Raw genomic sequence first — 22,189 nt, forward strand, 5'->3', positions numbered from 1 at the left:
TTTGTGACTCTGAGACTTTTGAATAGTCCACTTCAATTATTCTGCAGTCTCTGTCAACTTGGGTTTATCTGATGTTTTCTCATGAGTAAAATAAAGTTATATATTTTTGGCAGGGGTACTACAGTCGTAATTCTCTTAATGCATAACAATGGAGGTGTGGGATACTGTTATTTTATTGCTTGTAATATTTTATATTGTAAAGTTGTATTTTCTCTTCAATAACTAATAAACTTCTTGGGTGTGGGGGGAATTCTTGGAGATTAAGCAAAACAGTCTAATTTCATCAAACTTTAACTCATTAATGTTAGTATCCTGCAATGATTATTACTGTTACATGTGATAACGATGGTTTCCTATTCCTCTTTTTAGAACTGTCCATACACCTCATTTACTAGTCCAACTACTTATTTGTATTAGTTTAGGATGTTAAGTATTCACTTTATGAGTGATAATCCAATGCTCTCATTATTTACTTTGCTGCTTAACTTGAACTAGTTTGGATCACTGGGACCTAAACATTTCTGTTGTGTTTGGACACTGGTGGCCCATGCCTGTAATACTAGTTACTCAGAAGGCTAAGCATGGAAGATTGATACTCATAGCTAGCCTGAACAGCGAAGTCTGTGCCACCCTTATCTCCAATTAACCACCCAAAAAGATGGACTCGGAGCTGTGTGCAGTTCAAGTGGTAGAGTGTCAGCCCAGAGTTCACATCCCAGTACTTGTACCACCCCCACACACTCAAAGAACACAAAACAAAATAAAGGGCTTCACATTTTACCTGAAGCACATTGATAAATGAAATTGCTTTTTTCATTCTATCAGAGGTTATCTATCAAAGAATATTTGTGAACATATGATAAAAGCTTTTCTCTACACAACTTAAACATGGAAATTATTTTCAGTTGTTTCTGCTGTGTAGAAATGACATCAAAATACTGACAATGCACTACCTAAATTAGTTTGAGTTTTTTTTTGTCTAAAAATCAAGCATCAAAATGATAAAATTTCTATCACCATGCCTTCTGTACATTAAGAAAGTCTCTTCTCAAAGAACTTAAGTGGAATTGATGGCAAGATCTTAACTACACAAATTATTAAGTAGTTATTGACAAGTGTAAAGAGAGAATAAAAAAATTATCGAACTAAATTTTCACAAAAAGATACACGTAACTCTTTACAACCTTTGTGACCCTGTAAGCAGTATCGAATTCATGAACATTTCCTCCTCATCATATAGTCTTTTTTTGCTTGGGCAGAGAAAAGGGAAACTAGAATTCTCAGGAGACAAAACATAGTTCTGTATTACTACATTGAGATATCTAATATAATTAACATACAAAGATATAAGATTTATCTTGGCTTAGTCTTAGAGGTTGTAGTCCTTGACTGCTTGACCTCATTCTTTTGGACCTATGGTAGGCAGCCTGGGAGCATATTGTGGCACAAAACTGCTCTCCTTATAACAAGCAAAGAGAATGAGCAAGAGATTGGGAACTCATGATTCCCTTCAAGGTCATGATCCCATGACTTACAGATGTTCCATGAGGCCACAGCTCCTACAGGTCCACATTACTGTCTAATAGTGTCATGGTGGGGACCAAATCTTGAACAAAGATAGACATGGGGGATATTCAAACTATGGCAGGTAGATAGTACAATCTTGAGGAATTATGTAGCCACTGGTCAGTCAAAACTTTGGGAGTTTGGGGCAAAAAAAGAAAGTGGGTTAAAAATAACAACAATAATGATAAACCACTTGTTTGTTGCCACTGTATTTGATTTTGGTACCATGGGTATTATAGAGATATATGTTTGCCTGTAGGGAAGGGAAGAGGAGCATCAAAATGGTGAGACAAAGGGTGAAAGGAGAACCATTGCAACAGCAATACTTACAAGACAATATGTTGTAAATTAACTGTACAACTCGGTGGGGGGCAGGGGGAGGAAACTGGGGAAGGTGGGATAAAAATGAGGGAGGCGGTAACAAGTTTGACAAGAAATGTACTCTCTACCCCTTACGTATGTAACTGTAACCCCTTTGTACATCAACTTGACACTGAAAATTAAAAAAAAAGAAAATGGGCCAGACTCAAGTGAACAATAAAGGCAGGAGTATGCACAATGTATCTGAGATTCAGAGAACTTGCAACTTAGCTACCCATTGCTCAGCTATTGCAATAATCCAGTGAGAGAATAAGCCAATGACTGGTTTTCCTGGCTTGGTGACTTGTCACACATTAGATTTTCATGGTTGATATTCAGTGGAGTTTGATTTGGTTCAGAGATGACATGAAATTCAAGAAAAAACTTTTGGGAAATTGATCTTTCTTTCTCCTTTGTCTTCAAGTTAAGAACAGGAAGGCCCTTGTCCTGCTGGAAGCCACCAAACAGAGCTTCAGGCTGAAGGTAGTAACACCTAAAGAAAAACATAATGGTGTCTGCCATACCTAACAACAGCTTTTCACCATGGCTGCTTAAGCCATTTGAGGTTCTTTTATGGCCACTTGCAACTCATACTGTTCTAAATGATTCACACCTGCTAAGATATGGTATTGTCTCAAGATCTTGCTTTTTCTCTTTCTCCTTTCTCCTTGATCTCTCTCTTGCAGTCTTTTTTTTTTTTCATTCTTTTTTTGTGGGTTTGAACCTAGGGTCTTAACTTGTACTTATTAGGGAGGCATCCTGCCACCTGAGTCATGACACTAGCCTTTTGTGCTTTAGTTACTTTTAAGGTAGGGTCCATCATGAATCACCATACCTGACTTGTCTGTTGATATGGGATCAATAAATTTTACCTGGGCTGTCCATACTTCTAGTTCAGCTACTTTGCTGGTTTAGTAGTGACAGATTTTTTGCCAATTTTTTGGCCTGGGCTAGCTTTGAACCACCATCCTCACAAGCCAGCCAGTGTAGATACTACTACAAGTGTGACCCACTGGACCTTCAACTGGTGTGTGTGTGTGTGTGTGTGTGTGTGTGTGTGTTTGTGCTGGTCCTAAGGTTTGCACTCAGGGCCTGAGGACTTTCCCTGAGCTTTTGTGTTCAAGGCTAGCATTCTACCACTCGAGCCATAGCTCTACTTCCTTCCTCCACTGGCTTTGAACTGTGATCCTCATATTTCAGCCTACTGAGAAGCTAGAATTACAAGTGTAAACCACTGGAGCCTGCTTGTTTTCTGATTTTTGAGACAGCATCTCACTATGTAGCTCAGGCTGGGCTCAAACTTGCAATGCTTCTGCCCTGGTCTTCCTTCTGCTGGGTGACAGGTATTCATTCCCCAACCATACTCAACTCAAATTATTTTGCAGAACTTCAAGTTCTGAAATAAATTTTAGCTTTCAGCAAACTTAGTATTTTCCACCCAGTTTTTCTTTTCTGTGATGGTCCTGGCCTTGACTCAGAGCCTTGGTGCTGTACCTGAGCTTTTGTGCTCAAGGTTGTTGCTCCACTTTGAGCTACTGTTCCCGTTTCCAGCCTTTTGGGAGTTTATTAGAGATAAGAGTTTACAGACTTTACTGCTCAGGTTGGCTTTGAACCATGATGCTGAGATATCAGTTTCCTGAATAGCTAGGATTAAAGGCTTGAGCCACTGGTGCCAGGCCTCTCCCCAGTTGTTCTTTTTTTTTTTTTTTTGCCAGTCCTGGGGCTTGGACTCAGGGCCTAAGCACTGTCCCTGGCTTCATTTTGCTCAAGGCTAGAACTCTACCACTTAAGCCACAGTGCCACTCCTGGCTTTTTCTATATATGTGATGTTGACAAATCGAACCTAGGGCTTCATGTACACAAGGCAAACACTACCACTAGGCCATATTCCCAACCCCCAGTTGTTCTTAATAATAATTTATATACAACTAGAGCAAAATTCTCAACAAACAGTAAGTTAACATTATATACTACCACTATTTTAAAGACCTTTTGAGTTCTCATTATTTTGTTTTTAGTGTCTTTTATCCTATATTAGGACCTGTGTTACATTTAATAATTGTACTTCTAATTTCTTCCTTTCTTTTTTTTTTTTTTTTGTTCTCTTTTCTTCTTCTTTTTTTTTTAAACCAGTCCTGGGGCTTCAACTCAGGGCCTGAACACTGTCCCTGGCTTCTTTTTGCTCAAGACTAACACTCTACCACTTGAGCCACAGCACCACTTCTAGCTTTTTCTTTTTATGTGGTACTGAGGAATCGAACCCAGGGCTTCATGAATGCAAGGCAAGCACTGTATCGCTAAGCCATATTCCTTGCCCTCTACTTTCTTTCAACTGAATGCTTTTTTTCTTGCTGGCTTTTTCTACTATTGACTTCTTTCAAAAATGTGTTTGTATTTTTTAATTTAAGCTTTGGCAAACTAATGGAAGACATTTAATTAAACTAAATGAGGTGTAGCAACATTGAGAAGTAATTTCAGAAACAACTGGTGTGATAAATAGATCTTGCTTTGTTTGCATTCTGAGATACTTCTCATTCAGTATAAAAACTAGTTCAAAGAACAAATAGTTTCATGACCTTTAAAATACTTCTTCAGAAGACTAATAAATGCAAACCATTTGTTTTGGAAAACATTTACAAAATACTGCCAGCCCAACACCATCAGTATCTACTAGACCCTGAGTTGGGCTTCTGCTCTGTACATGCTGACTTAGCACAATGCAATCTAGATCAAGCTTCTGTATATCATTAGAAGCAGTACTTAATGATGACATGTGCTAGCAAAGCATAATCAGGTATTTTTTTTTAAATGCAGCTGGAAATAACCATAGTCTACTAGAAAATCAGGAAGCCTATGTTAAGAAGCACCCAGAAGTCAGCCTGTGTTAAGACTGAAACATTGGGATGATTCAGTGAGGAGGAAAAAATTTTAAGTATAGTCCACAACAGTTTTTCAAAGGAACCAAAAGAAAATTCAATTTCTTGTTCCTTCACCTAATTATTTTGAAGGACCCCATGTTCAATCTGGAAAGGCTGATGATATTCCTCAATAAAGTAACAACAACCTAGTCATAAAATGAAAGCCCAAATGGGTGGCCCACCCACCGACATGTATCTCTTTTAAGAATCTCTGACTTCTTATATGTAGGACTTTATGGATTCTTATCCAGTCCTCACTGGGAGTAAAAGCTGGAATCTTCTGTCTAACTCCAGCCCTATATTTTGAACAGAAGAAAATAGAAAAATAACAAGAGACCAGAAGAGGAATTTTTTTAAACACTAACATGGACATTTCTTATGAAAGGTTAAATATCTACCAACTTGGCCACTTACACTTGGCCCTTATCTAAGAACTATGTGTGCATGTGTGTGTGCATGTGTGCATGCGTGTGTGTGTATGCGTGTGTGTGAGACGTGTTTAAAAATGAAAACTACCAAAGGGTAATAGAGGATATGCTTTGCTTCTTTCTTTCCCTCCAATCTATGCTATTTTTAGTTATGTCAGTTTACTCAAAGAATAAAACTTGATTAGATCACATGACTATGATTTTAAAAAAGACTTGTGCATCTGAATGCATACTGAAGAGTATATGACAACCTCTTACAGAGGGAAATAATGGCAAATAGATACTTAAAAATAGCAAGAACAAAAAAGCCTGCTGCTATATCAATTGTATTAGCTATTTACAAAGATGGAAGAATGGGTATAAACTGAATGTTAAAAGGAAAATGAGGTCAGACACTGCACATCTGATTACAAGTGTAATCAAGACCTGACTGATTACAGGTCAAGCCTGAGATCAGGAGGATGGTGGTACTAGGTCAACCAGGACAAAAGTTTGAAAGAACCCATCTCAACAGACATAGCTCGGTGTGGAAGATATACATCTATAATCTCAGCTACAGTAGGAAGCATAATTTATGCTGAACTCTAGGCAGTATAAACAAAAATAGAAGCCTACCCAATCCCACAAATAATCAGAACTAAAAGGAATGGAGGCATGCCTAAAGTGGTAGAGCATTCGTCTAGAAAGCATGAAACCCTAAATTCAAACCCATGGACTGCCATCCACAACAACAACCAAAGGAAAGTGAATTGCTAAGTAATTTACTGCGATGACTTAGAAACAAGTCCTGATCTACACAATCCAGGTTTGTTTTCTTTTTTCTGTACTGGTATGGAGGCTTAAACTGAAAGCCTCATGCTCTCACTTGGCATTTCACCTAAGGCTGGTGCTCTACCTCTTGAGCTACTCCTTTACTTTCAGCTTTTGATTCTTACTTAGAGCTATGAGTCTCACATTTTTTTAAGCTGGTTTGAAACTATGATCCTCACATATCAGCCTCCTAAGTAACTAGGATTATAGGCAAAAGCCCCTAGTATCCTCCATAATCTAAATTTCTCAAGATAAGACAGAAAGATCAAAGGCCATGATAAGTTCACTCTTTTTTTTTTCCAAATTTTTATTATCAAACTGATGTACAGAGAGGTTACAGTTTCATACGTTAGGCATTGGATACTATTTGTTACCTTGTCCCTCATACCCCCTCCCTCCTCCCCCTTTCCTTTTCCCCCCCTGAGGTGTTCAGTTCACTTACACCAAACAGTTTTGCAAGTATTGCTTTTGTAGTTGTTTGTCTTTTTTTACCCTGTGTCTCTCAATTTTGGTATTCCCTTTCAATTTCCTACTTCTAATACCAGTATAGCCTTGGGCAAATCACCTAGCACCTTCATATTTTACTCTAGGAAGTAAAAACTAGCTTAGAGGACTTCATCCCACGGTACCTTGACAGTTAGGGGATCCCACATAGTAATGATGGTTTATGAGATAATTTTAGCACCTTAAAGAACCTACAAGGTCATAGAGCTGTTTGTGAGAGGGCTGGAAATGTATCAATGTCTTTTCAAACTTACTATGGTGTCACACTGGTGTCTTTAGCTGTCTTAGTCTCAATTGTAAGGTGTTTAGAAGATAATTGTCAGTGGGAGGAAAATATATAAAGGTCTCTTAAAAAAAAGAAAATTAAGACCTTTAAGAGAATTTTTTATCCAAGAAAGTGAATGGTGTATGACTTCAGCATTCAAGTGGTATGATTCTATGCAAAAGACTGGTATTAAGTGAGAGTACTCAGTTTGTAGCAAGCAATGTGTAGGGTACTCTGCATGATTTTGTCATCTAGTCCTCCAGACAGTACTGTGGATTATTCTTGCCTTCCTTTGGGAGATAAGATATGGAGTAGATATTGCCATAATTAGCTGGCCAGCAGGTTGCAGAGTTTGATGCAGATTTTGTCAGCTTCCTTCAAGAACTACATTGCTTTATACTTTTGTTGAATTGGAACACTACTTAAATATAAAAATAAAAATTAAAAAATCTTGGTTATATAGTAAATAATTAAAGGAAAGAATGAGGAAAGACAGATATTTGGATATTCATTAGTGGAATCCTGAAATACATTGGTTTAATTCCTTAGAAATACAAGTCATTTCCTTATGTAACTTGGGGAAAGTTTTAGAAATTCAAAATCAATAATGATGGTAATTTTTGAAATGTTTGTTATATTCTCAATGAAATGTATTTTGAGAAGTTAATGATGATAATAGAAATGAATGCATTATTACTGCGTCTTATTATATATTTTAAAAAAAAACTACCACTATTAGTTAGGTCTTAGTAATTTAATTTTCCAGTTAGTAACAGAGATTTCAATAAGTGTGGTGCCTATGCCCAGCTCTCTTGCATAGATTTGGTATGTCATGCCAACATAACCATAGATCCAGAGGACCAGTCAGGGTCTAAAAGAATGTCTGAGGTGTGTGTTTTCAGTCACTAATGACACCCAGGGTTGCTTTGCTGGACACCCTCCTAGCATACAGCCTACTGGCAATAGATGGATAACAGGGCAATCTGCTGTAATCATAGGAAAAAACTAAATGCTGTCAAAAACTCAACAGAGGGGGCAATATTTATCTCTAACCTCCTCTATTTCTGTAATCCTAAAGCTGTGGCTATGAAAATTCATGTCCGTTTCCTGGAGTTCTAACCTCATGGGTACTGTCATTAGGATACAAAGGAAGGCTACTAAGAAAAAAGTCTGCAGTAATTAACTACTCAGACAAGAAAATTTTCACAGTATCATTTTTCTCAGTGAGATAATGTTAAACAGCGTTATTCGTTGTTTTAAAGGCTCCCTTTTCTCCTGTCCAAAGAACACTTTGTTTAAATATGAGAATATATGAAAGTTATATTGGTTTGTCTTTATCCAAACACACTTAAATCTTGAGAAATGGTTCTTTATTATACCTTTGTGACAGCTAGAATAAGAAGCATTGATCAATTCCCCTATCATACATAGGATGATATACAGTGCTAAGATTATAAGAAAACATTTTAACTTGTGGATAAATTAGATTAAGTCTGGAATTTGGTAACTAAAACTGAGAGCAAGAAATTAACTTAGAGACAAGATTCAAGGGTGAATTTTCATGGAACATTATATAATAACTGCACTGAATTTCTCATTAGAAGGGAGCAGAGTCTTACGAAGACTTCATACTTCCCAAGAGGACCATATTTATACAATTAACAATTCTTTTTTTTTTTGAAAAAAGTTTTTCATTATTGCATGTGGACACATGTGGGCTGTGTAAAATAAAGAGATGTGTAACACACGGTAAACAGAAAGTAATGATCTTAAACAGGCCAAATCCTTGAACTCGTCATTAATAAATGTCTCTCCTACATTCTGCTACCCCGGCTGCTGGGAGCCTGTTTTCTTCAAGTACTTCAAACACTGAAATCCAGGAACATTTATTATTTTAATCCATTACAGGCAGTGCTTGATTTAACTTTATTGGTTGTGGTGGTGGTAGTGGTTATAAGTGGGGGTACAGCAATGTTCTTTTACACATCGTTTCAAAGGGGCTTAATTATATTTTATAGTTTGGGCCAGGAATTCTGCTTGTTTTTTGTCTAACAAGGTTCAAATGGAGTTCAGGTCAGTGATGAATCAGAAGAAAAAGTCAGAGATGGTTATCTCTCTGATGTGAGCTCATCTCCCTCTAGAAAGACTGGGCAGGTACATCATGTTCTCTGCACCACAGCTCAGGAGATTGCTCTGATAGCTCAAGTTTGTTGCTTATTAGAAAGTTTTCATTTTTTCATGTAGCCTTGAAATTAATACATCAGGGTTGCAACCCAGTGGTTACCTTCTGTATCTCTGGAGTTGCTATCCTAGTTTAAAGGCTTCCTGCTGGAATACAAAATAGCTATAGTAACCACCAATATTAAAACTAAAAATGTACCTAAACAACTATAATCACATAACAGATATTTTAAGAAATGCAAAAGCTCTCTACCACAGAAAAGTGAATGTAAGTCACATAATAAAAGATGTAGTCATCAGTTGTGGCAGTACAACTGTAACATTCAGGAGGCGAAAGCATGCAAGCTTTGGGACTAAACTGAACTATGCAGTAAGAATCTCTCTTTAAAATCTTTCTCTAGAATACATTTATGTGTAATATATACCCATAAGTTATATACATATATCATATATGCATATACACACTATATATGCATATATACATACACAATTACATTACTATACAGTACACAGTATATGTAATATGTATATTCTTGAGATTTTTTCATTGTAAACATTCATGGCATTTTTTGAGGGTATAAACTAGTAGGTTTTACTATTATTATTCAAAAGTCTATTCTTGTTAAAATTAAATCAAAAAGAATAAAAGTTATATATTGAAATTTCTTTTCTACTACAAATGATGTGTAAGAAGACAGGATAATTATCCTAGCTCATACATGGTGGTTTACTTTTTTCATCATAGTAGATCAATAATATAGGAAATTATCTAGATGAAAAATTATAATTTTACTAGCTGTTTTTATTTCTTATCCAATTTTTAGAACTTTGTATTTTACTTTTTTTTTTTTTGGCCAGTCCTGTGCCTTGGACTCAGGGCCTGAGCACTGTCCCTGGCTTCTTCCCGCTCAAGGCTAGCACTCTACCACTTGAGCCACAGCGCCGCTTCTGGCCGTTTTCTGTATATGTGGTGCTGGGGAATCGAACCTAGGGCCTCGTGTATCCGAGGCAGGCACTCCTGCCACTAGGCTATATCCCCAGCCCTTACTTTTTTAATGTCTTGATAGGAAAAAAATCAGTACTCTATAGGTAAATTAAAGGTAAACAAGAGGTATATGTCAGCTCATCAGTAGCAACTTTGAACCTTGTTATAAAGTAATAGGAGGGAATCTAACCAGGATTAATAGTGGTACTCTGTCCTGGGATGAGGGGGTATTAGATTTCACAAATTCTAGGCCATCTGTTCTGCCTGCCCACATTTTCCTTCTGCAAAACTATAAACGTACCTTTACCTCAGGGACTATAGAAAGGCATTAGAATTCTTCTGCTTTTCATTATCACAAGATTCAGTAACTCATTTCATTGTCAAGATAATCCCTTTTTACTCTTTCTTTTGCGCTTGCTGGGTATGCCAAAATGACAAATAAAATCCCAGATGTTACAGATCCAATAAGGTCTCTACCTTTCTTTGAGTGTTAGGTTTAAGCTTCTTGGGACACTGTCAAAAGTGACAGCATTCTGATGCCCACACCCAATATTCATTAAGGTTTGTTACTGATTTGTATAACTGTCTACAAGCAGTACTTCCACTTCAATCCTCAGTGGCTACTTAAAAGTTACATTTGTTCCAGTGTTATATCACTGTTGTAATTACTTTCAACATGCCATGTGAAACAGTAGCTTCGTTTGCTGATGATCCTCTTGTATCCCCTTCCTGTGGCTGTACCCCCATGCTATCACTGTATCTCATCTGAGTACCCTGGATACTGTATATACTGGTATTAGAACTAGGGAAGTGAAAGGGAATATCAAAATCCAGAGACAAAGAATAAAAAGACAAAGGACTCCAAAAGCAATACTTGCAAAACCATTTGGGGTAAACCAACTGAACAACTCATGGAAAGAGAGGGAAAGAGTGAGGGGGGGAATGAGGGAGGAGGTAACAAACAGTACAAGAAATGTACCCATGGCCTAACTCTGAAACTGTAAAAAAATAAATAAATAAATGAATGAAAAAAAGTTATGTTTGTTCTCTGACTTTTACTGTCAGAAATTCATTTCCAGTTGTTCAAGCACTAGAGAGATGCTATTTCTTCTAAAAAAATTAATAAGCATCTTTTGGGATGTTGTAAATGACATATTATTGCAACATATTATTTTCAGAACTCACATCTAATTGAATGATTGTATTTTCCCTTAGGCTAATGTGCATCTCGGCAGCATCCAAAGGGTATGAGGATACCCTTAACTGATTTCCCTCAGGAAATGGAATGGAAAGCTGGTGCTCCATTTCATATCAATTAGTGACCAGGTTTCACTTTTCAGTACATGAAAAGGAACTTTAGTTTCTTTATATTTTATTACTCTTGAATTTGGTGCACATGAGGAGATGCATTTTATATGCACAGAAAATAATGTGGCAGTGCTTTTATTCTCTCATTTTGTTTATACACAAAGATAAGTACATCTGGATGACAGCAGCAGGGCAGTGAAAATTACTTAAACACAGCACTTGGGCTAAATAAATAGAGCTCAACCTACTGCCTGGTGCCTGAGTGAAAAGTCCCTGATCACATTAGGAAGAGGAGGGCCCAACTTTTCTCAAAATGGCTCGGCATTTTAGGGTCTGGGTTCTTTTCCTTTGTGGCATTAACTGTTTTATATCCTAATTCCCTCTTTCCCATCGAAGTGGAAGCTGTCAATGTAAGTATCCCAGATGAAGAGTGGGTCATCTCGGCTCAGTCATTCTGTATTCTTGTTTGCTGAACTATAAGGAGCTCACCCACAGAGCCATAATTTACTGTGATGAGGCGCTAAAGTATGCAGTTCACTTCCTACCATGCCTGTGGAAAGAGATGTGCCACAAACTCAGAATTGACATACTTTCTGCAGAATGGCACTTCAAGTCCCCCCTCCCCCCAGATTGCATTGTGTGTCTTATTGATGGCTCATACCTGTAATCCTACTCTGAGATCTGAGAACCATGGTTTGAAGCCAGCCTGGGAACAAAAGTCCACAAATCCACAAGTCCACAAGAACCATCTCTAGTTGACCACCAAAAAGCGAGAAGTGGAGCTGTGGCTCAAGTGGTAGAGCACTACCTTTGAGCAAAACATCTCAGGGATAATGCCTAGGCCTTGAGTTTAAGTCCCAGGAACAACATCATAAAAAAAGAATGAGATGATAGAATTAATGGGTAGAAAGTATCATCTACCTTAAATAGAATATCATCTACCTTAAAGTATTTCAAAATATAAAGTAATTTCTAGATGAGATTCATTTTGTTATTAATCATAGGATTTAATGCAATATTATATATACTAATTTAAGGATATGAGAATTATGTCTACTAAAACAACTTCAGGCCATTTTAGTCAAGACACATGGGAGAACATACATATTCTAGCAGAAATAAGAGTTAGGTTACTGTAAGTCACTGCTACACAAGCATCCACAGAGTGGAGTTAAGAAAAAAAGAATCAAGCCTCTTGAAATGTACAGTGTAGGGTCATAAAATAATACAGGAGGCTTAGAAGAACTGGAGGACTTTTTGTTAGTGGAAAATAACCATTTCATTTTATTCCACACTATGGAAGTTATTCTTTCAGCCATTTCAGTAAATAACTTGTAAATAATTAGTTAAAAAATTAATGAGTTGGGTGCTGGTGACTCTTGCCTATACTCCCAGCTACTCAGGAGACTGAGATCTGAGGATCTTGTCTCGAAGCCAGCCCAGGTGGGAAAGTTTGTGAGACTCTTATCTCCAATAAACTACCAAAAAGCTGGAAACAAAGCTGTGGCTCAAGTGGTAGAGGGTTAGCCTTGAGAAAAAATAGCTCAGGGGCCCTATCAAGATCCTGAGTTCAAGCCCCAGGACTGACAGATATACACAGAAATATTAGTTAGTAAATATGAAAATATTTCAGGCTATTTAAATGTATTGAAAATGTTTAGAGAAAAACATTAACATTCTTGTTTCATGATTTTGTTATTCTCTTTCTTATATTTCTTACATTTCCATAAGCTTATGAAAGTTGAGATGATAAAAATATAATCCTTAGGCAAGCTCACAATATTTTTTTATACCTCTGAGAAGTGAGGGAACATGCCTGCAACACATTCCCAATGGAGTTTCTCTAAATATTACTTAGCACATAAGATTCCTCTAGCATTACAAATCTATTTCAGCCCCTAAATTAACATTCATCTGGAAAGGACCATTTTTCCCTGTTTATATAACATTGTCACATAAAGAGTGTTAAAAAAATATTTCACTAAAAATAGCTTGCGTAAGTTAGGGATTAGAGTAGTTTCTGCTGCTATAATTGTTCCTTTGTAGTTTTTTCCATGATGTTTTTTGCACAGTGTTTTTGACTATGTTTATTAAAGTCAGCACATCAAAAAGGATCAAAGAGAAAGTGAGTGAGAACCAAAGAAATCCCAACTGCGTTGTCTCATTGGAGAGCTATGCAGATTTGAATAAACAAGTGCAAATTGTTGAGGTTTTAATGAAAATTTTTCTACAATTATTTTATCTCAAGTCATTCTATACAATAACATCTGTATAGCAGATGGCTATACTGTACCAAGGCAACGTTCCCTTTTCTTTCTCTGTTTAATAGTACATCTGAGATGACTACTTTTGTCACTGTGCTCAATTTGGTCCAGCAAATAATTTGAAAAGTGCAGCTGTTGCAGATGGCCACAATAGTTATATAAACTGTAAAATCAAAGACATAGTTAAGTATTTCTGTATTAGATTCAGCCTATAAAAATCTGACATTAACCGCATTGAGCTCAAAGATGTACTATAAAAATTTGGTTGAATGCAGAATGATGTTATTTGAAAACTACAAAAAGAAATATGACTACTGGTAAAAGGTTTTTTTTTGTGTGTGTTGGTGTTGGATATTTTTAAATCACTTATCAAAATTGTAGCTATGCCTGAATACATATACATTTGCCTATGTTTTATACAACCTGAAAAGCATGCAATTTTAAGATATTTAACTTCCTAATGAAAATTAATGTCTAAAGCTTAAATTCAATTTAATTTAAAAATAGTTTAAGAGCTATGTAAGCCAGCACCAGTGGCTCACGCCTGTAATCCTAGCTACTCAAGAAGTTGAATTCTGAGGATAAGGGTTTGAAACGAGCCTGGGCAGTAAAGTCTGTGAGACTTTTATCTACAATTAGCCACCAGAAAGCTGGAAGTGGAGCTGTGGCTCAAGTAGTACAGTACTAGCTTTGAGCAAAAAAAGCTGAGGGGTAGGGCCCAGGTTCTGAGTTCAAGCTTAGGAGTAGCACACGTGCACAGATGCACATGCACACAAAGCTATGTAATAATCTCTTAATTATAATTTTCCTAGAAACTTTAGTAATAATTAGAACTTGTTACAATCTTATTTGACTTAATTATGTAATTATTTTGCTAATTTTATCTTCCTATGATGTTTTGAGCATTCTGTCATATAAAGTTGAAATGAAGGAAAAAAACAGATTCTGGTGTTTGTAATGGTCTCATAATAAAGTTTTTGCTATTAAATGGATGATTTCAATTTTTTTTAATGCAACACAAATAAACATTTTAGAATGTTTCCTGAATACTCCTCAGAAGGGTTATACCAAGTATGTCTTAGTCAAAGCTATAGTTTTTTTTATTTTTCTGTTTAATTAGACTTAGAATATAATAGTAAAAGAAAAAAGGGCATGTAGTCTTTCTAGTACAAAGAAAATAAAAGTTACAAAAAATTAATAGAAGGAATCTAAAAAGTTTGTCTGGCTCAATGCCAGGGAAAGATTTTAAATTATATTTTAGGTGTAAATACTTACCAAGGGAAGTCACCATTAAAAGTATGTAAAATATGGGAGGAGGTAACAAACAGTACAAGAAATGTACCCAAGGCCTAACGTATGAAACTGTAAACCTCTCTATACATCACTTTGACAATAAATATTAAAAAATAAATTTAAAAAACGAGGATAAAAGAAAAGGACTCTGAATACAGTTTGCTTAAATTCTTCCACCCTGAATTCTAATCTCTCTGTGTTCTGATTAAGGTACAGTTGAAAAGGCATAGAAACCAGTTGAACGCTGTCTGGGCTGCAGTTTATTTCTGGATTTAAAGTATATTCTGCCGTGTATTTCTGTAGCATCCGGTATTTAATGTCTTTCAGGTCCCACGAACCTTATATTTTTCATTTCAAACTTTAAAGACAATAAAAAAAAACTACAGAGCTTTTTAATTTGGCTTGGTCACAAATATTTCTGGTGAGAAAGAAATAAATCATCTATGCTTGGTCTAAAATTAATACTTCTCAACTATAAAACATTTTCTTTTATCTCAAACTACTGTACCCAAACTGACTCTATGAAATGAAATTATAGTCTCCAGCTGCCACTTACTTACTTGTTGGTAAGCAACTAAAATGCACATAACTTTACTGTTTTATACCCTGCACTACCCCTTTTACCTCAGTTATTTCCCTCAACAAATTAAAGTGCAAAAGATGGTTTGCTTTGGCCACTTTTATTTTTAGAGAAAAATGTCTAGCATTTTCCTGTCACATTTTACAGTTTTGATGACTGAAAACTTTTATTTGCCACCTGTCTTGCCCTTCTTTGCCCTGCCTCACATTCCCTATGCCTACCCTTTCTGTCAGTGTAAAAGAAGTGCCTAACAATTTAAAAGTACCAGAAGAGAAAAATGTAGATGTCACTACCAGTTAACTTTTAACCTTTGCACCAATCAATGCCATTCAGTTGCAGCTGGCTAGGCCTCTTTTTTGGGGCTACGTACAGAAGCACAGCTTTTCCTTGCCAGGTGTTGCTAACTGATAAAATGCTTCAATGGCATTCTTGCAGAGTTGAACCTTGGCTTCTGTTACACTCGGTATAGCATATCTGCCACCCCAGCAATTTTTCTTTTTTAAATAAATTGTTACCAGTTATTTAATGCAGTGTATCAGAATCACCTGTAGAGCTTACTGAACTACACACTGCTGGGCTCTATGCCCAGAGTCTGACTCTTTCACTGGGGTGGGGTATAAGAATATGGATTACCAAAGAAGTCCCATGTGATGTTGTTGCTGATCTTGAGATCTCACTTGGAAAACTACTGTTTTAAGGCATCACAAAACCTGAATCACCTTTGTTCCACAATAGCCACTTGAGGTAAAAAGAAGTTAGGAGTTGCAAGTTTTAAAAACAATGGTGAAAATGTGCCTCAAGAGGCAGATAGGAGCATTTCAGGAGGGCTTTGAAATAATAGGCTCAAAGGATTTGTTATAAAACTACCTCTGCCATAAGGTCACAAACCAAAAACATTCCCATCTCTTACAGCTTTTCACTTCTCTATAAAATAGATATTCAAAATGATATTTCAGATGCTTGATAACATCTGAAAAATAGATATTGCTTTGCCTTTCTCTCCTATCCTGCTCCCTACCCCTTCCCTTACCTGTAACTTACCAGGCACTCTTTGCGCTGCTCTGACATTAAGGCTTCCACTGAGGTTGGACAGGGATGCTAACAGACATGGTTTATCAGCGTGGGGGACAGTTTCCATAGAGACCACAATCTGAGTAGTGTGCACAGAAATTTTTTGAAAGCAGGAAATGGTACTCCACATGCTTTCTTGAAATGAAGTCTTCTCTCCTCCATCACCGTGAATGTTAGGTGCAGATGATTTTACACGGTAACATTTGGATACTGGCTGTTCCTCTTTGTTCTGTGTGGTGTCTGACACAATTGAGGTCTCTTCACTATGTTCAAAGCTGTGCACATTTCTTATCTTCTTCAAAAAATGATTGATCTGGTCCAGTTTGGTAAAACTTAGGTTTGCTTTCAAAGGCTTTGATATATCCAAGTTGATGTCAGCTATAAAAATAAGAAAGGCAAGAGCATTTCACGAGTGTTCTTTTTAGATATACATTACAATGCCAGAATGTTGTGTTTCTTTTACTATTCTTCCCATGTAGTTACTTGAAGGAACATTATCTTTAGACTAATCAGACTTTATTGCTACTAACTGTGATTGCTCCTGATACATGGGGGTCTGCAAACAGAATTCAAGGTCATCATTTCCACTTTTGCTTCTGCCCTCACACCTTACACAAAATAAAGCAGACTTTACAGTTTTTACTGTTACTTACCCCAAACTGGCATTCTTTCTCCAATGGACAGTGTTTGGAAAAAAATTACAGGTATTCAACAACCTTGATCCAACTGGCTGAGGTAGACTCCCTTATTATTCCCTAATCAAGTTTACATGCAGAATGTTTGCTTTTCCTTGTGAGCTGCTGCTAATCTCCTTTGTCAACTTTTGCCAACATTCTGCATTGACAGATTTGAAGTACCACATTCAATTTAACAGAGAGAAAATGGTCAAGACCTGCAGCTTTAATTTTTAATGTGTCACATACCATATGTTGTTCCTATTATTGTCATTAAAACAAACTGACCTTATTATTTCTGTTTCAAGTTTTATATTTCATTTTATGTCTTCATTTTTAAAAAGTTATCAGTAAGATATTAGACTACAAGTGTCACAAAGGCTGAGTATGTCATACATTATAACCTAATGCCTAGAATATAGGGTGTTTCCCATATGTACACATACAATAGAAGCTGGTGTGTAATAGAACCTTAGAATTATTCATTTCATTGGAGATAAAAGTCTCATGGACTTTTCAGATAAGGCTGGCCTCCATCCTCAGACCTCAGCCTCCTGAGTAGCTAGGATTACAGGCCTGAGGCACAGCACCAGTGCCTGGCTCCTACATTGTAATATTATACTACTCCTTAGTTCACTGTATGTAAATGTATGTCTAATACTAAAATAAGGAAAAATGAATACAAAAGTTTGTTGGCCTTTCTGCTGAACTCCCATGGGATTATCAAATCCATTCATTCAAAATAATCCATTAACTCCTCATATATATGCTGTTTCTCCCTCTCTCAGTTAATCACTCTTTTATGGATCATAATATGCTTATGTCAAGAATGTGACTTTGGGGCTGGGGATATGGCCTAGTGGCAAGAGTGCCTGCCTCGGATAAACGAGGCCCTAGGTTCGATTCCCCAGCACCACATATACAGAAAAGGGCCAGAAGCGGCGCTGTGGCTCAAGTGGCGGAGTGCTAGCCTTGAGCGGGAAGAAGCCAGGGACAGTGCTCAGGCCCGGAGTCCAAGGCCCAGGACTGGCCAAAAAAAAACAAAACAAAACAAGAATGTGACTTTGACTCACTAAATTACCCTCTTCCCTGTCCAATACAAACATGAATAAGTTTTGTCAATTTTACCTCCAAACATTGCTTGAATCCCATTTCCTTTTCTCCTATATTCCAGACACCCTGTTTTCTGCCTCCATGCCTTTGATATTATTTGGCTATTAAAAGGTCTTGTATTTATCTGTAGTCATTGCCTAAAAGTTCCAGAAATATCAGAACCCACTTTTCCCAACCAATCTATATAATACCACTGACCTTTGCCATGCACTTAATGAACTCTTTCTGTGTCTGTCTACCTTATAACCCTCAAGATACTACATTCTCTGTAAGAAATTAATTCACAAGCTTAGGCCAAGTGTCTCTCCTTGGGGTTAAGAAGAAGAAATGCAGAGATGAAAGAAAGGCTGTACTGTGATACTAGGTATTCCTTTCTAAGATAACAGATCTACCAAGAAACAGGAATCACAAACCAGAATGAGAAAATCCATTAAAATTAAAAGTTCTATCTTGAGCACATAAGCTACAAGACAGTGCCCAGGCCCTAAATTCAAGCTCTAGTTCTAACACACGCGCACACACACACACGTGCACACACACACGCGTGCACCCCCCCCCAAATCTTACTTCCCCCAGCATTCCTTGTTGGTGTATAAATGACACTAAAATGTATTGTCAACTGAATCATCATCACATCTGATTCAATAAATTTGCAAGGATATGTATATTATGTAATATGTTATTACATATTATATATTCATAATATACTATTGGGAATTTTCAGTCACACTGGTATTCTACCATTTAAGCCAAATCTTGACTTCCAGATTACTGTTGCTTAACTGGAGATAAGAGTCTCTTGTCCTTAAACTTCAACTTACAGACCTCAGCCTACTGATTAGCTAGTATTGTACTTGTGAGCCACTGGCACCCAGTCTATAGTATTGATACTTTTAGTACTCAGTATCAATAGACTTTCCATCAGTGTACTAGTCAGGTACTTTTTTTTTTTTTTTGGTAAAAAATCAGAATTTTCATTTTAAATATTTTACAGTCTCATAATACAGGAGATTATTCTTTGAAAAAAAATTGTGCAACAAAAGTTTGCACTCCCTTTTTGTGCCAGAAATGGAGCTTGAACTCAGGGGCTGGGTTCTATCCCTGAGCTTTTTAGAGTACGGGTAACACTTTACCACTTGAGTCACAGCTCCATTTCTGGCTTTTTGGTGGTTAACTGGGATATGAGTCTTGTGGACTTTCATGCCTGGGCTGGCTTTGAATCTTGATCCTCAGAACTCAGCCTCCTGAATAGTCAGGATTACATGTGTGAGCCATCAGTGCCTGGCTAGGTTTGGCATTTTTAAGTACAAAAAATAAAAATAAAAATTAGGCAATTTACATTTTCTGGACTTTCATACTATAACAAGTTGATGAAACATAGTAACTATCATTAAAATAAAAATATTAAGGAAATACTGAACTTTTTCCCATAGAGACACAATGCTTTAGAACAACTAAAAACACAACTGGACAAAGACTCAAGCATCGACAGTTCATGTGGGTTTCATTTCAATTATTATCAGACTCTTATATTTAAGAGTTTTAATGTTTTCTTAGTCCTCATTGAATTTAAAAAATGGATTATTTTCAAAGTTCAGATTTTAGGAATATGTAGTAGTTGAGAATCTCCCAGCTGAGGCATGCTTTTCTCTGCCAGGTCTAATTTCTCACCATCCCTGAATATATTCTGTATCTTTAAGCTACCAAGTAAACCCATGCCTGTCGATTGTTAGATTCTAATTACCCTTCAAAACTTTCTGAACAGCTACCAGAAAATAAAATGATGGAACAACTATTGACTTAAAAGGAGATTAGACAAATACAAATTACAGTTATTTTATGCTTTCATGGCCTTAGAAGGTGACTTACTAGTGAAAGGAAACGAATCACATTGCAATAATGAAATCAGAGAGCAAATTTAAGCCCCAGAGGTGATTTCCTGAAGTTTATGTTAATACACACTTTTTGAGGGACCAAACATCAATTGGAAAACTTTCTTGAAAACGGTTCCAGCTATTTTCTCATTTAAAATGTTCCAACTTTATTTGACCCATTAGTCATCATATTACTTACATTATGATGTATTATGAAATCTTTTACCAAAAACCCAATGGGTTCAATATGGTTTATTATACTCAAATCATAACATTTATGAAAGAAAACTTCTTTGTTAAGTGTTTCTTCCTTTGGAAGTCTGTTTTCAAAAGACTTAAAAAAAAAGCCAGGAAGTCTTACTAGACAATAATCAGTGTTTACATGCATAGCTATATACAGACACAAAAATGGTGGCATTTTCATTCCCTACCTTAGAAAGGTAAGTGCAAACAGAACAAATCATTAAATTTGATTTTCTAGATTACAAATATCTTTAATAAAAATTTTTGTCCTTAGTTTGGTATTGGCACAAGAACAGGCCGTAGGACCAGTGGAACAGGACTGAAGACCCAGAAATGAATCCACAGAACTATGGCTACTTAATCTTTGATGAAGGAGCTAAAAAAATAGGATGGAAGAAAGACAGCCTCTTCAACAAATGGTGCTGGCAAAACTGGATCAACACCTGTAACAAACTAAAACTAGATCCTTATATATCACTCTGTACCAAAATCAATTCCAAATGGATCAAAGACCTTGAAGTAAAATCAGATACCCTGAAAACACTACAAAAGAAGGAATAGGAGAAACACTTGGGCTCCTTGGCACAAGACGAAATTTCCTTAATAAAGGCCCAGAAACACAACAAATAAAAGAAAGGTTGGAAAAAGAGGACTGCATCAAACTGTAGAGCTTCTGCATGGCAAAGGACATAGCTTGCAAGATAAACAGGAAGTCAACAGATTGGAAGAAGACCTCTACTGGCCATACAATGGACAAAGGCCTCATATCCAAAATATACGTAGAACTCAAAACATTAAATCCCTCTAAAACAGATCTTCAAAGAAACAACTGCCTCCTCAACAAATGGGCCAAAGAGGAAATGAGAATGGCCAAGAGACACATGAAGAAGTGCTCTACATCACTGGCCTTAAAAGAAACGCAAATCAAAACAACAACGAGATTCCACCTCACCCCAGTAAGAATGATCAGGAAAACTAATAATAACAAATGCCGGAGGGGATGTGGCCCAAAATGAACCCTTCTACATTGTTGGTGGAAAAGTAAACTTGTTCAACTACTCCAGAAAGCAGTATGGAGGTTCCTCAGAAGGCTAAACATAGAGCTCCCCTATGACCCAGAAGCCTCGCTCTTGGGCATTTACCCAAAGGATCACAAACAAGGCCATAATGAAGCTACCAGCACAAGCATGTTCATTACAGCACAAGTTCTCATTGCTAAAATATGGAACCAACCCAGATGCCACTCAGTAGATGAATGGATCAAGAAAATGTGCTACATATACACAATGGAATTTTATGCCTCTATCAGAAAGAACGACACTGCTCCATTCATAAGGAAATGGAAGGACTTGGAAAAAAATCATACTAAGTGAAGTGAGCCAGACCCAAAGAAACGTGGATGCTATGGTTTCCCTCATAGGGAATAGTTAGTACATGTTTAGGTTGGTCATAGCAGAAGATCAAAATAGCCCAATAGCTATGCCCATATGAACACATAAGATGATGCTAAGTGAAATGAACTCCACATTATGGAAACAAGTGGTATATCATTGTTGTAACTATTTTCAACATGCCATGTGAAACAGTACCCTTTTATTTATTTATTTATTTTATCTCATATTCCCTTCCCATGGTTTTACCCCTGCTATCACTGTATCTGGTCTTAGTACCCTGGATATTGTATATACATGTATTAGAACTAGAGAAGGGAAAGGGAAAACCAAAATGGAGAGACAAAGGATGAAAAGACAA

General features: G+C 36.7%; 1 protein-coding gene across 7 annotated transcripts in view; it reads right to left on the reverse strand.

The window, feature by feature from the left end:
- Vps13b (vacuolar protein sorting 13 homolog B) overlaps positions 1–22,189 on the reverse strand; it is a 535,466-nt gene that overhangs the window by 133,509 nt on the left and 379,768 nt on the right. For all 7 annotated transcript variants that reach the window (XM_048359303.1, XM_048359299.1, XM_048359305.1 and 4 more), the window contains exon 36: positions 16,504–16,911. In XM_048359303.1, coding sequence (XP_048215260.1) covers positions 16,504–16,911 — 408 coding nt within the window. The remainder of the gene's footprint in view (positions 1–16,503; positions 16,912–22,189) is intronic.

Source organism: Perognathus longimembris, chromosome 12, assembly GCF_023159225.1.
Source record: "Perognathus longimembris pacificus isolate PPM17 chromosome 12, ASM2315922v1, whole genome shotgun sequence".
In the NCBI taxonomy this organism is placed as follows: domain Eukaryota; kingdom Metazoa; phylum Chordata; class Mammalia; order Rodentia; family Heteromyidae; genus Perognathus; species Perognathus longimembris.